Below are 16,361 nucleotides of genomic sequence, written 5' to 3'. Positions count from 1 at the left end.
TTGGAAAAAGTGGTACATATCCAAAGCATCAAACAGTGTGGCCAAACAGATTGCGTATATGCCCCCTAAGCCTGCAGAGAGGAACTCAGTAGGTGGACCAAATTTAGGTTACCCATTTAGCAAATGGGGGCTTTCCAATTATCCTTTCCTTTAACAAAAGCCCTCACTTCTCCCTATAAGCCCCATTTGAAAGGCCAAGGAAACATGAAGGAAATGGGGCCAAACCAGAGCACTCTGTGACCAGGAAGCCATCTTTACTCTTCTTTTACTTCCTCTTGATAGGAAAGTGAGGTGCATTGAGGTGACACTTTGGGAGCTAATTAAGTCTTGAGGTCAATCCGTTTTTCGTGAAAAGAATTCCCCAGAATAAATATCTGGTGTCTCCAGTTAGAAAGATCAAGTAACAGGTAACCAACAGACTGAAACCACTGGTGGCATGATATACCTTGTTTGACATAGAAGGACAACCAATGCCCTCTACATCCATAGAACTCTGCCTGTTTGAATGGTGTAGGCTTGCCTTTCAAAGAGCTTTACTGGCTCAAAAGAAAGAATACTAAATAACTTTTCTGTGCCTGTGTTCCAAAATTAACTGTGTTCAAATGGTGAGACCCAAATGCCTCACTCTAAAAGGTCCTTTCTCTAAGTAAGGCATTATGGAAGAAGTAGTCACTGAAGTTGCTTGTGTTCCATGGAGCCCTCATGCCTCATTTCTTACACTGGAGTGATGCAATCAGATTGAGATATCACTTATGAGGCCACTCCAAGGAGTTCTCATGCCTAATCTTTGGTTTTTGGAATGCCTTGGTTACATCCCATTTAGACTACTGTAATGAGTTCTATGTGGGGATGCCCCTGAAGAGTGCCAGGAAACTGCAATTAGTTCAAAGAACTGCAGCCAGGTTACTTACAGGTGCTGGACCAGAGAGTGGTCAACCCTGCTACTACAGCACCTGCACTGGCTACCAATTCATTTCTGAGCCCAAATCAAGGTGCTGGTTTTGACCTTTAAAGCCCTAAACGGTTCAGGTCCAACTTACTTATCTGACTGCATTTCCTTATACCAACTGGCCCACTCTTTAAGATCTTCAGGGGAGGCCCTACTCTCACTTCCACCACCATCGCAAATGCAACTGACATCAACAAGGGAGAGGGCATTCTCGGTGGCTCCTCCTACTCTATGGAATAAGCTCCCAAAAGAAATGAAAAGAGCTTCCTCCTTTGTCTCTTTTAAGAACTACCTAAAAACCTTCCTGTTTAAACAGGCATTTAGTGACAAAACTAATCAGGAATGACAGGAACATCATATGTTATGGACTGGAGTAGAGTGCAATACATGTCTCGATACGATGCCACATGAACTTTGAATGTACATTGTAGTTGTTTTTCTTAATTTGTTTATTTTATTATGCTTATATTTATTGTGATGTACTCTGTTATTTATGTGATTTTAATATGTTGTAAGCCGCTTTGGGTCCTGTGAGGGAGAAAAGTGTGATATAAATATTTATTTATTTATTTATTTATTATTTCCAGAACACCAACTTCCTTTGTCACTCATTAAAGTGGCGGTGGGGAGTAAAATTTGCCATCCATCTTATTCTGTCACACGAAGCACAGGAATACACTTCATCTCATGGTAAACTCTCAAATTGGCTGGAAAGCCACTGACACAGTCTGAACTCACACTAGGCAGTTTTCCCTGTTCATCATGCTATACTTCTCTAAACTGCACCCCATATTGTCACTAGGCACTGTCAGAGATAGAAAGAATGCAAATTTTCTTATTTCCAATCAGAAGGGATATTGTGACACATTAACAAGTTGAGAAAATGGTCAACCTTTAGGAGACATTTTGTTCTTCTTTGTGAAAAATTAATTAGGACAAATATTTTTTTCACAGAAAACTATGCATCATCACAAAACACATTAAACATATTGTTTTGTGAAAAATGTATTATTTTGTGCAAAATAAGAGATAGTGTGAAAAATCAACATTTTTTTACAAACAATTTTTTCACAAAAAGTCCCTGTAATGCTGAAAAATATACAAATGTTCTCAGAATCTCTAACCAACAAGAAAAAAATATATTTGAAATCATTTGTTCTTGCTTGCACAAAAGAAATAATGAAGATTTACATTCAGATGTCAGACTTTGGAAGTAGGAAGTGGCTAGTAACATTTCAAAAGCAACACAACAAACTGATTTAACAGGTTATATTTTAAAAGAACGTTTTAGATGAATTTTCAATAGGTTCTATTTAAGAAAACATACAATTCTCCAATAAGTTATACTTTTTAAAAGAAAAAAGCAATATACAATGCAATTAATAATGAGTTACTAAAATTTTACAGTATTAATGACAACAAATTAATTGAAGGTGGACTGTATCTATAACCAACTATGGTAATTTTCTATACTCTGAAGCTACTGGGACCCAGCATAGATTTCCTTCCCCAATCTCAGATATATTGATCAGTGGATTAGTAAAACATGAAGCAAATCCCATCCTTGGAGCTTTCAGAGGAGTGTGTTAAGTGTGTTTACTCTCTCCTTTCGTATCTAGCCTTCTTGATGTGAAATAACACAAAAGATGCTCACACTATGTATATTTGGAAACAGATAAACACTTCTGCATATCCTGGACCAGGCTTTATGTTCGTTCTTTATTTCTTCAGAGGAAAAGTAAAGGGGTTTCTCTTGGATGTCTCAGGGAGAAAGGATGAAAAATGTACCGCGACACCATTTCAGTTTAGCACCATCCCTATAAAATCTACTGTGAAATTCCAATTGCCAGAGAACACAGTCTGATTTTGAAATGCTCATTTGAGTTGTCAGTGAAGGGGTGAAGGAAGCAGGGAAGAGAATTTTTAACATGTGAAATTAAGCCAGGAAATGAAATAAATATGGAATAGCAGGGCTTTAATTCACAATCACATTTTCCAGATATAACTCCATTTTGAGGATGATAACTTGCTCCAATCCTCTAGGATAATTAGAGAGCAAGGACTTGATTCCTTCCTTTCATTGGGGAGAGGGCAACCCTGTTGAATTATTCTGGTCACACAGAGAAATTCTTCCACTGGAACAGAATTTGAAGCCCATAAGCAGAGGCTCATTCAGAATGGAGGCTTTTGCACTATATGAAAGACACACAGAGAGAAACCCACATTGGCAAATGTTGCCAAGGCTTTATTGCCAACATCTGCAGCATTGGATCTGAGTGGCTGACATTTAAGTATCACAGGGAGTGACAGAGGTGGGGCAGTAATAGATGGTGACTTTCTCTTTTCCCTTCTCTAATCTGCTTTCAAATGCAAGTTTAATTATTCATCCTGTTTATGGACAAGGAAAGAAAATTAATACAACTTGGGAAATGATTCATCCAGTTTCTGGCGGCAGGCAGATTATGAGAAATTGTCACAATTGCTGGTCTGTGACAAAATGAAGTTTTAAAATATTTAGATCTTGCACGTGCTGAGAGCTGGAGGGGAGAAAAAAAATGAAGACTCTTGGAGAAAAATAAAACAAAAGACGTGAAGTACTGAGGATGTAGGGAGATTGAGTCTATGTGTCAGTCTATCAATTAGAATTGAAGTAGCAAGCATCTCAGTGTCCACTAAGAATAAATGCAACCAAGCAATAAAATAAAGCTTGGGAAGAGCAGTTGCTATAACTGAGATGGGAGAAACAGGACGTTCAGATCAAACTAAATCCAGGACATTTGTTTAAAACATCATTGTTGGCAAGGGCAGCCTCAAGTAGGGAGAATGAGGCATCCATCTGAGGGAGCAGACAGTGAGAGCAACAAAAAGGTATTGAGGAAAAAAGAGGTGCACAAAGATCCTACAACTGTTATTTTTGGCTGGGTGGCTGCTCCCAAGGCATGGAAATCTCCTCCATGCAAAGTCCATCTGGCCCCATTTGGTGTCTTTCTGCTGACAGATAATGATCTTTTCTTATTTAAGGAAGCTTTTAGGCTGTAATGAGTTGCAGCAGTGTAATATTTTCATTTTATTATTTTTAAAGCATCTTTTAATTGTGCTTTTAATATTTACTTGTGGTCTTTAAATTAAAACATTAATTTTATTTTGTATGAAGTTTTAATTGGATTGTGTAATTAATTGTGAAGGGTAGGACATTAATATATTAATATGAGTGGCCTCATTGCCTATCTGCAACCATCCCTGTTTTGCACAAACTGCATTTCCTATAAGTCCCTGTTGTCCTCAGGAATAATCTACATTTTACAATGTTTTACAGCAATTTGACACTTCCAAATCTGCCATCACATCCCACACTATACTTTCAAAATCTATAGTTCCGATAAAACCATAATATGATTGTAGATTGGGAGCAATTCGTGCCTTACTTTGCTTTTTGACTTTCCCAACTATTTTCCCAAATGGCTATCTCAAACAACTCTTTAATTGGTTGTTGCTACTTTTAAAAATATTCATTTTAGCAGTAATAACCAATAAAAAATAGAAAAATCAAACTCCATCTATGCAGACCTCCACAAATCTGGACTCCAGAGATTGAATGGGGTGCAGTGTGAGTACATGTTGCATTCCGTAATTATGGAACTCTCCAAATGAGGATATTTTTGTATGCCCTGCCACATGCTATTTACTCATAGTTATTCCGTATCTTCTGCAACACTGGTGGCAAAGCGGTTTCCAATTTTAATTTTATACGCCTCTTGGGTATGCCATTTCCTTGCCACTGTTAAAGAGCACCAGTGATTTACATCAGCAATGTTTAATTAATTCTAAAGGCCAAACAGTATAGTTCTCTATCTTATTTGAGCGAATCCATCATTCATAGGATTATAATGATAGTTCAAAAGAAGGGGCAACCCTCACTATCAAAGCTTTATTTACTAACCTATAATGCATCTGACCCTGAACAAATTTAAAACAAACATAGATGAGCCTTCTTTCTAAATACGATATTTTGATCAGTTCTCATATACTCCAAAGTCATTTAGAATGATCCAAGAACATAGAAATAGCCCTGTTGGAGCAAACCAGAGCCATGCCTAGTTCAATGCTCTGTTCACACATGTATGGGGAATCCACACAGCATTCTTATGGTCCCCAGATGCATATTGCCTCTAATACTAGTGTAATAGCCTGATGTCATAACTTGTAACTATTGATAAGCTTATGCTCAGTGAAATTTTTCCAGTATTCTTTTAAGCAATCCAAGTTGGCAGCCATCACTGTTATCTCTTGACAGCACATTTACTGTGTGAATGAGTATTTTCTTTTATCTGTCACAAATGCACAACCCATTAGCTCAATTGAATGACTCCATGGGGTTCTAAAATCATGTCACTTCTCACAGGGCTTTCTTTCCCAGATCCAAGCAGAAATCAATAATCAGAATGGGAATCTTGACTTTCTCTGGTTCCAAATATTACTATCTAAGGCCAAGAAGACAGGTTGAGATTAAGGGCAAGTCAAACATGAGGGCAATGGCCACTCCCCAGTTCAAATTGCTGTGTTTTAGAATCAGAAACTCTCAAACTGAAGAAGACATTCACCCTAGCATACACATAATACCTATGGAACTTTGAATACTATGATGAAACCAAGGTGTTCATAAGGTCTTTACTCTGTCCATATAATGCAAAGCCATTCTAAACCAGCACACGTAATAGCCCTTGGAAGGAGGGATGAGTGAACCTTCTCACCCAAGCTCTTCCCATTTACATCTTAAGCCGTTCATGTATAAAGAGCATTAATAAGAAAAGATAGGATAGCTTGGTCTAAACCTGTTGATAGCCTATGTAGAGCTAAGCAAAGGCACTTGCCTCACAGGGAGAGTTTTTCATTGGAGCTGGAAACACTGCACTGGTCATCACCACTGCTTCTGTAACTGGTGTTTCACTGGTGTTAAGCAAAAGTGCACATTCTGGAGGGGAGGAAAGGAGGAGAAATAAATGGATTAATAGAGCAAGAGTAATTGAACTTTTTTTAAATAATCCAGCCTATTTGACTTTAATGGTTTTGTGTGTGTATATATGTGCTCGCACATGTCTAACAATACTCATGAAAATGTTTGATAGTCTCTTATTACAGCAGTATAAAATACAACTAAAGGCATTTTCAATATTCTTTCAATGTAGTGATGCAGTTTCATATACTCTAAGATTCTCTACTTGGGAATTATATGCAAGCACTTTCTGTCTGCTTTCTTCACAAACAATGTTTATCCTCAGCTTGGGATTTGTTTTCTTTACTTGATCCGTATCAAAAGGCATCCAATTTCTTCTTCTTCTTTTTCCCAAAAATTGATTTTGAGTAAACCATTGCTGTTATGAAAGATGCAAAAGTAATATTTCACTGAAGCTGCAGGCTGAAGGTCACTCCTATCATCATGAAGGATGCAGGAAGAGAACTCCAAAGGAATAGAAATCTTAGTGCTCAGAATTACAGAGCCTTGAAAATGAAGCAGGTTCTTATTCCTTCATTTGCAGCCTAAGATACTGAAGGAGTACAAGGCTAATAACTGCTCTCTGGGTTAGCTCTCCCAATTGTGGAGGTGTTCATTTCTAATAAGGATTGTACATTTTAAAAAAGAAAGAAAATGGTTGCCGTCTTCTGCTGCAATTGGAGGTACCTAGAATGTGTAGCAAGTGCTATGCTAAAATCTGTCCATCACGCCTCCTCCCCCAACAAAGACGTTTCCAATTTACTAGGAAGCACTTGATGGATTTTCCAGAATAAATTGGAAACTCATCTCAAGATGCTCAAAATATGGTTATTTTATTAGCAAAACTATCCAATACATTTCAGCCCATGTAAGATCCTTCTCAACAATTACTGGAATCAATGTTCAAAAATTTCTGGCTCAGGAAATCTCAAACTGAGTAAACTGTAAATGTCTGAATTTGTATGCTAAATAGTCCCCGAGCCTTGACATGTTTTACAGCATTGAGATCTTCTGCTCATTGTAACCATTGTTGTGTGATGTCCTGGAGCTTTTCATCATATGGTGTTAATCTAACCTGTTGTTGCAGTTAACTACATTAACTTTGACTTATGGTCAACTCATAAATAAGAGATTCCAAGTCACCTCTTAATGAGTTACCTTAATCAAGTCCTACAGACTCAGAGCCTACCAGTAGTACTGCTACTGGCAGCATAGCATCCTGTTTCATAGGGGCTACAATCCTGCCACCATGGAAAAGTAGTGCTTTTCTGACATACCTTTCAGTAAACAAAAATGCTTATTCTTTGGGTTTCCAATATGCCAGAAATGGATCTCTTGAGAGGTTGGTGAACTCTGAGTCCATCCACAGTCTCCATTCTCAAAGGAGCAGTAGAAGCCAGGGGGCAGATTTTCTGCAAGAGAAATTATGGTAAAGGACAAAAGAAAATCTCATCAGCAATTTCGTCTGGTTACCTAGAGTAAGTATGTGAAAGACCACAATATGTGATAACAAATAAATATGTATAGTATTTTTCTATGTTTTCAAAGAGTGCCCATATTAATTAGCAAAAAGACCTCTACTGCAGTAATTCCCAACATTTGTTCCCCAGATGTTTTGATCTACAACTCATGTCATCCTTAGGCATAAGCCACACTCAACATCATAACCCAGTCTCCAAAGGCCCAATATAGTGGTTCACAGTATCCTGGTTAGAGAGGTTAATATTTTTACCTTCATATATCAAATGAGTCTCCTTGTGAAGAGAAAAAAATGAAGCATAAACAAACAACAACCAACAGCAACAATAATAAAGTGTGAATCAGAGATGTTGAGTTCCTAGAGTTTATTTTCTCAACTATATTTTACCAACAGCTTAGGCATTATGTGTGTCTGTAATTCCTTAACTTACGAGCTGATATCAGCTAATAGCCAGCCACAGTATCCCGGCTAAAAGAATTAAATTGGGGTGTTATTAGAATTCAATTGGCAAGATGCCATAGGAGGAAGAGCCGGGTGTGTATGTGTGGCAGCACCTTTAAAGTTTTTATTTTAGTATGAGCTTTTGTGTATCTAACCAGACTCCTACCTATGGAAGTATATGCTACTTTCCTCTCTCCCTCTCTTCTTTTTCTGGTGCAAGGTTACTTCTTTGAAAATTATCACATATCTTTGGAAGATGTGTTTGCAAGCAGGTTCTATAATAATCATTTGACTTTTTTTTCATGAGGCTGCCTTAGACCTGGAGGGTACCTATGAAGAACTGGGGATAACTGAAGTGAATTTTAGCCTTTACAATGGAACAGTTTGATATATAGTGTTTTTTTTTTAAATTTGGCATAGGAGATGAGCCATCCTCGCATATTTTAATACATTTGTATGTATTCTGATCTGTCCTATTCACTGTCACTGATGTGAGTTGACCAGATCCAAGCAAAAGTCCACACAAAACAGTAGCCTGCCTCTCAGTCAGCATGTCAGGTTCTTTGTGCAATTTTTTGCCTTTGCCGTAAAATTATAAATTTTCATTAGGCCATTTTAAACTTTTTAGTACATCTAGGAATGAAAATATTTTCTTTTGAAAATTCTCTGTATATAAGAAGGGGGGGTCACTGTTTTATTCCTATTAAGTGAGATTGTATGAGCTTTAATTTCATGTTTCCTGATTATTTTTTCTCATTTTGAAACAGAAACAACTACACATTTTGTCCACAAAATTGTTTTGCACGGCATTTCTTTTTGAGATTTTAGAATCTTAGAAAGAGAGATGCATTTATGTCCATGCGTAAAGGTGGATTAGTGTAGAAACAGGTTAAAAGGCCCTGTGAAAGAACAGATCCAAAATGGACTCAGATTCTATCCTTATAGGGATGAGCATGGAAAATTCATTTTCTACAGCTATACAGGCAGTTCCCAAGTTATTAACAAGATAGGTTCCATAGGTTTGTTCTTGAGGTGAACTTGTATATAAGTCGGAACACGTACATTTTTACATGTAACTACAGCCCCCCCCCCCCCCAATATATGCTTTGAATAGCTTAGGGAAAGATTAACACCCCTGTGGTGTTTGTTTTGCTGTCTATGCCCCTGTTCAGAAGATTTCACCTCACTTTCTGTCCCTGTGATAATTCAGTTTTGAAAAATGTATCTTGCTGTGGTAATAAAGTTTCATTTGAGACACCTTTTCCCCATGATATCTCTTCTAGCAGTGATTTCCTTTCTGAGGGGTAGATTTCTCTCACCTCCCCATTTTTAACTAGGAGTCGTTTGTAAGTCGGAAGTTTGTAACTTGGAGACTGCCTGTATAACTAAATAATTTAATTGGTCAAGCTATCACAGGCAGTACTCATAAGTTTTCTGTAGCTGTTTTATAGGGATCTGAATCCATCTCCTCATGCCTATAAAATGGCTACAAAAACTCATGAGTGCTGTGATAGCCTAATTAAATTATTTAGTTATATAACTTCTGTTACAATATCCCTGTTTCTCTCTTTCTTCCCCCCTTTGTACCCAACTTATTTCACTAGCTGCAACCATAATTCAATGGACTAAAGTAATTTGCAGTCAATGAACTCAATAGGTAGAAGAGTAAAAGGGCAGATGGAATGTTACCCTTGCAAGTAGGTTCAAGCAAAAGGAAACTTCTGCAGCCTCTTTTAGCTTATGTGATCTTTCTCATTCAATGTTCCTTGACCACGTATGTCCTGGTTTTCATCTTTGAAATGCTGGATGTTATACTGGTACATTCTATTATGTAAAGTATACTTTAATACCTTCAGTGACTAAGAAATATTTGCTATAAATACATAACAGGCTGGCCTGTTCAGATTAAGACAGATGAAGCAAAGGGTAGGCAAAAAAAAATAAATACAATAATAATAACTTTATTTTTATATCCCGCCACCATCTCCCCAAGGGGACTTGGGGTGGCTTACATGGGGCAAGGACCGACAACACAATAAAAATAAAAATTCATAAAAAGCAAATTCACAATATAAAAATAGGATAAAAAAGCAATATTGTAACAATAAATAATATCAACTGGCAACCAGACAGTTTCTGTCATCTTCATGGGTGGGTAGACTAAAAGCAGCAGTACAAAATAGGTTGATAACTAAAGTGCATGATCATGTGACAAAAGATAAGGACCGAATAAAGTGCAGGATAGATTATTAGTCCCATCTGGACTAATGACTGTCTATTCAAAATCAGGACAGAACATCCAGGTCTTTAATTCTTTTTGGAAGGTGCTAGCCTAATCTTCCTGGGGAGGGAGTTCCAGAGTCGGGGGGCCATGGCCGAGAAGGCCCTCTCTCTCGTCCCCACGAGCCATACCTGTGAAGAAGATGAAAGCGAGAGGAGGTCCTCCCCAGAAGATCTTAGAGATCGCCTAGGTTCATAGATGCGGTCATGAAGGCAGGTCCCGAACCATTTAGAGCTTTATAGGTAATGACTTCCACCTTGAATTGGACCCGGAATGTTATCGGCAATCAGTGGAACTGCCTAATCAGGGGGGTTGACCGCTCTCTGCAAGCAGCTCCAGTTAGTAACCTGGCCACCAACCTTTGTACCAACTGCAGTTACTGGGCCGTCTTCAAGGGCAGCCCCATGTAGAGTGCATTACAGTAATCCATCCTTGAGGTAACTAGGGCATGGACCACCATGGTCAAGTCAGAATTCTCGAGGTACAGTCGCAGTTGGCTTACCAGCTTTAATTGTGCAAAGGCCTTCCCTGCCACCGCCGACACCTAAGCATCAAGTGACAATGATGAATCCAGGAGGACTCTTAAACTGCAGACATATGTCTTCATGGGGAGTGTGACCCCATCAAGCACAGGTTCCCACTCCCCAATTGGCCGAATGACTGACCTGGAGGACCTCTGTCTTGTCAGGATTGAGCTTCAGCTTGTTGGCCCTCTTCCAACCCATCACAGCGGTCAGGCATTGGTCCAGAATCCAGAGGGCTCCCTTGGAAGTAGGTGGAAAGGAGCGTCATCTGTGTAGAAATGGCACCCAACTCCAAAACTCTGGATGACCTCTCCCAGCGGTTTCATATAGATGTTAAAAGCATGGGGGAAAGAATAGAATGTTCTGGGACCCCACAGGTCAAAAGCCAGGGGTCTAAGCAGGTGTCCCCCCAGCTTCACCAACTTGGTGCGGCCCTCCAGGAAAAAGTGGAGCCACTGCAAAGCAGTGCCCCCAACCTTCATTCCAGAGAGCCGTCCCAGAAGGATACCATGATCGATGGTATCGAACGCTGCTGAGATGTCAATTAGAACCAACAGGGACACACTCCCCCTGTCAAGTTCTCTGTGGAGGTCATCCATCAAGGTGACCAAAGCCGTCTCAGTGCTGTGACCAGGCCTGAAGCCAGACTGGAATGGTTCAAGATAATAAATATCATCCAAGAATCCCTGGAGTAGAGAGGCAACCACTCTCTCCAGAACCTTGCCCAAAAATGGGAGGTTTGAAATCGGTCGATAGTTAGTCAGTATAGAGGAATAAAGTGATGCTTTTTTCAAAATTAGTCTTATAATTGCCTGTTTCAGGCTTGATGGAAATTACCCTTGTTCCAGTGAGGCATTTATAATCCCCAAAAACCAATCGACCAACCCTCACCCCCCAGTGAGTTTTATAAGCCAGGAAGGGCAAGGGTCTAGAGCACATGTGGTTGGTCTCATCACTCTGAGGATCTTGTCCACGTCATCAGGCTGTACAAGCTGAAACAACTCCATCAAGGTTGGACCAGCATATGCTTCAGGTACCTCCCCTGGAACTGTATTGAAATTGGCGTTGGAGTGTAATTGAGCGACTTTATCTGCAAAATGATGCACAAACTCACTGCATCGAGTGACTGGGTTGTCAGGAGGCTCCTCCCCGTCATGAGGATGAAGGAGCTCCCAGACAACCCGGAATAACTCAGCTAGTCTATTTGTTGCAAACGCTATGCACACAGTCAAGAAAGCTTTCCTGGCTGCCCGCAAATTTATTTATTTATTTATAGCATTTATATTCCGCCCTTCTCACCCTGAAGGGGACTCAGGGCAGATCAGATTGCACACATAAAGGCAAACATTCAATGCCACAACATACAGCAAAGCCACAAAGTAGGCCTTAATAGAGGCTCTAGCCCATGTTCGGTTGATGTTGCTCCGAGTTTTCCGCCACAAGAACTCTAGTCTCTGCCTCGCCCACTTCATCAAAGCCAGAAATCCAAGGGGCTGGATTGACTCTACGTAGCAAGAGGGGACATTCGGGGGTGATGGTGTCTAGAGCCCTGATCATCTTGGCATTATAGGGATCGACCAGGGTCTTGATAGATTTATTTCATGACACCATCGTATGAGTGAAAGAAGCAGAACAGAGAAGAGAAAACAAGTATTCTGCAGCAGTTGGCCCTCACTATCACAACTGAGTACTAGAACATTAGACTTAGCATTGATTCAGCTACATCTAGAAATATAATTGAGGAGAAAATCCATATTAGTTCTTGCATAGAAGCTTTCTTAGGAGAGTAAGATGGTAATTGTCTAAATACACAACTTTAAAAATTGCCTTTGATAGAATTCATGAGAGATGCAAATAATATTTACAAATTTTCTCATTAGTAAAAGGCAGAGTGACTAAACACTGCCAAGCTGCCTCTGTGAGAGCCAACAGACATCGTTTTTGGTAATTTCTATTAACATTTTGGGACATACCTATATGATATATTCCAGAGATACAGATGTGCCATACTACTAGTACAAAAATGGAAAAAAAACCCTTAAAATATTGATGAAAGTCAATGCAGAAATGCAAAGGGAAGTTTACAGTTGAACATCAACAAAATAAAAATTATAGCCGTAGGTAACTTCAAACTAGATAATGATATTGAAATACTTTGGGATTTTCCATACTTTGGCTCAATCATTAATCAGAGTGGAGACTACTGTTAAGAAATCAGAAGACAAGGACTTAGAAGGGCAACCATGAAGAAATCCTGAAGTCTACAAATAATTAAATACTAAAGTTGGGATGACTCTATATTCCTTATTTCTATGTATGCTAGTGAAAACTGGATGGTGAAAAAAGCTGATTGGAAGAAAATAAATTCATTTGAGATGTGGGGCTAGGGAAGAGTTCTGTATATATCGGAGGACTGCTAATAAGACCAGTAAATGAATCCTAGGCACAAGCTCCCCCTAGAAGCCAAGATGACTAAACTGAGGCTGTTGTACTTTGGTCATATCATGAGAAGATATGACTAACTAGAAAAGACCATGATAATAAAATGAAGGGCAATAGGAACAGAGGAAGTGTGCATTTCAGTTGGATAGACTAAATCAGAGAAGCTATGGCCCCAAGTCTACTGAGGACAGAGTAACTTGGAAATATTTCATTCACGAGGTTGTCATAAATTGAAGTCAGTTTGAAGGCTACTAACAACAATAAATATATTCTGACTCAAGAAGTTTGAAATATAAAAGATAACTGCCTTTGGCTTCACAAAGTAATCTTGGAGGCACAGATGATTTTCTTTCACTTTGAAATGCAAACCATTCAAAATCCCAGAGCACTACTTGTCTCTTCATTCATCTGCTCACCTCAAAGGCTCAGAATGAAGTTCAATCAAACAGTCTCTGAGATGTCACAGATTATTTCACCCCAAGTCTAAGTATGTTGGGACATTCAGGGATCTCTTGCACTATCATTTCCACCGTGTAGAGGGAGGCAATCTACATGAGTAGAGAAATGTCCATACACATCAGCTCCATCCATAAAAATAAATGGGGAAAGCATTCAGCCATGAACATGTCAGAAAGCTTGTCCACAACAAACCTCCGTCAATAGAGGTGCATCCATATTTGCTGCTACACACGCACAGAGCCCTCTCACGCCTTCCATTTAGTTACCTCTAGATTGGACTATTGCAATCTATGTGGGGCTGCCCTTGAAGACGGCCTGGAAACTACAACTGGTCCAACGATCAGCTGCCAGATTATTAACTGGAGCAAATTACTGTTTAAGGAACTCCATGGGCTTCTGATAATTTTCCAGTCCCAATTCAGGACTGGTTCAAGGTGCTGGTTACAAAGCCCTGAACGGTTTGGGACCCGCCTACCTTAGCGATCGCATCTCTCCCTATGAATCTTCATGGTCTCTTCGATTGTCAGGGGAGGCCCTCCTCTCGCTCCCACCTACATCGCAAGCACGGCTTGTGGGGACGAAGGAGAGGGCCTTATCCGTGGTGGCCCCTCGGCTCTGGAACTCCCTCCCCAGGGAGATCAGGCAGGTACCCACCCTGGCAGCCTTTAAAAAAGATTTAAAAACTTGGCTCTTCCAGTGTGCTTTTAACAACTGACCGTAAAAATTATCTCCTCAGTATTGACACTATCAGGCTTAATACTGTTTTTTTGCCTGCATTCGGTAATTACTCTCCTCACTTTTTCCATCTTGAATTCTCCTTTTAGAGTATTTTTTCTACCTCATTAGATTTTAATTATGCACTTTGCACCACTGCCCAGCCTTTTTATTATCTTGTTTTTATTCGGCGGTTTTACTTACTATTATATTGTCAAAAATTGTTGGTTTGGCCTGTGTAATTGTTAAATGTATATGATGTTTTATTATGTTTGTAGTTTTAATTTGTTCATTATGGAAATTTAGGCCTGGCCCCATGTTAGCCGCCCCGAGTCCCTACGGAGAGATGGAGGCGGGGTATAAAAATAAGGTTATATTATTATTATTATTATTATTATTATTATTATTATTATTATTATTATGGTATATTCTGCATTTCTTCAAGAATGAGGTCCAGGGAAGCTAACATAAGACAGAAAATTACAATAAAGTTATATGTCATTAAAATTATACAAAAGCTGATATGTAAAAAGTATTAAACTAACAGAAGAATTAAAACTACATAAAACATTACTTTAAAATAAAAAAATAAAAGCAGCATGGTGCCATAAAAGCCTTAAAAAAAAACCAATCAGTTCACAAAGGCTTGGTGGAATAAAATAGTCTTCACTTAGCACTGAACAGACAGCAAAGGAACCATCCTAATGTACTTAGGTAGAGTATTTCAAAATGTAGGAGCATCCCTGTTAAAGGCCCTCCTTCATGTTCCCACCAATGAAGTCTGTGAAGGAGGTGGGATTGAGAAAGGTGCCTCCGCTAAAGGTTTTAGCACACTTTACCTGAGCCCAGAGGTTCATTCTGAACAAAAACCAATCATTTATAGAAAAAAAATGAGATATTTTTTGTTTTCCAAAAGCCAACTGTGCTGTTTTTGTACTAATTAGTGGTACTCCAACTAATGCCCATAGAAAGAAGACTCCTGAGGGTGATCTTCTTTTCCTCTGCAGGGTACCTTAACACTCGAGACAATCTGTTTATTGTTGATGATAAAATGTCAATAAGCATTCTTCATATCCCTATCAATGGGCTATTTTCCTTTTATCCCATCTACCATTCAGAGTTAGGACATATAAGGCCACTGTCAGATCTCAGGAATATCTGCTTTCGTTGGCAATGAGGAAGTATGCCATTATCACATTGCTATGTAACCCTTCATTGGCCAAAATGATGTAGTCAGTAGGAAGAAGTCCTTTGCTAAAAAAAAAATGCTCTGAAGCAGTTAACTGTGGGGAATACTCATTCAGAGACTATATTAGATTCTACTCTTTTATTTATGGAAAACTGTTTATCTAAAAATGATACAATTGTAGAAATTCTTCAATTATATCATTCTTCTAATTTTCCTTTCCTTTCAAAGAAGAAGACAAATTATTCTTTTGGTGAAGTCTGCCCTCCCAATCAGGCAAAGGTGTCTGTCTTAACCTGAGGGTAAAGTTATGAATGAATGTGAGAACCAGGTGCATTTTCTTGCAACAGCTCAGCATGCAGTCTAGTTTAATTCACTTCATTGCATCCTGTACAGTATATAGAATGGTCCACACAAGCCAGAGCAGTCAGGGAGAGACACCCAAGCATCAAATATTGCCTAGGGCCTAGGAAAAGAACTACAGAAAAGATTACTGTGGAAACTGAAATAGAGATATATTAAAAGAGCTCTTGCTAACCCACTGTATCACTTCCCTTTGTCATAAATATGTTTTTATGAACTTAAGACTCTAAATGCACAGAATTTTTCATTTATTGTAATATTTCCTACCTGTGGCAAACCAGTGACAAGTCATTTATTGACATTACAAAGCTTTATGACCTCCAGCTCACATATCAGACTATATTATCCTTAGTCTCTGGATTATACACTTATTAATATAATCCAGATCCTTAGTCACACTGTATAGAACTCTCTCTCTCTCTCTCTCTCTCTCTCTCTCTCTCTCTCTCTCTCTCTCTCTCTCTCTCTCTCTCTCTCTCTTACACACACAACTAAAATGTTTATGTACTTTTCATTGAGTTGTTTGGAG

General features: G+C 39.0%; 1 protein-coding gene across 1 annotated transcript in view; it reads right to left on the bottom strand.

Annotated features, from left to right (window-relative positions):
• alk (ALK receptor tyrosine kinase) overlaps positions 1-16,361 on the bottom strand; it is an 855,459-nt gene that overhangs the window by 132,607 nt on the left and 706,491 nt on the right. The window contains exons 7-8 of the mRNA XM_062973134.1: positions 7,220-7,354; positions 5,821-5,921 (exon numbers count right to left, since the gene is read on the bottom strand). Of these exons, the coding sequence (XP_062829204.1) occupies positions 5,821-5,921; positions 7,220-7,354 (236 nt within the window). The remainder of the gene's footprint in view (positions 1-5,820; positions 5,922-7,219; positions 7,355-16,361) is intronic.

The sequence above is a fragment of the Anolis carolinensis genome, chromosome 1 (genome assembly GCF_035594765.1).
Source record: "Anolis carolinensis isolate JA03-04 chromosome 1, rAnoCar3.1.pri, whole genome shotgun sequence".
Classification (NCBI taxonomy): Eukaryota; Metazoa; Chordata; class Lepidosauria; order Squamata; family Dactyloidae; genus Anolis; species Anolis carolinensis.
The sequence above is the reverse complement of the archived record's forward strand: the minus strand, read 5'-3'. Positions and strand labels throughout refer to the sequence as shown.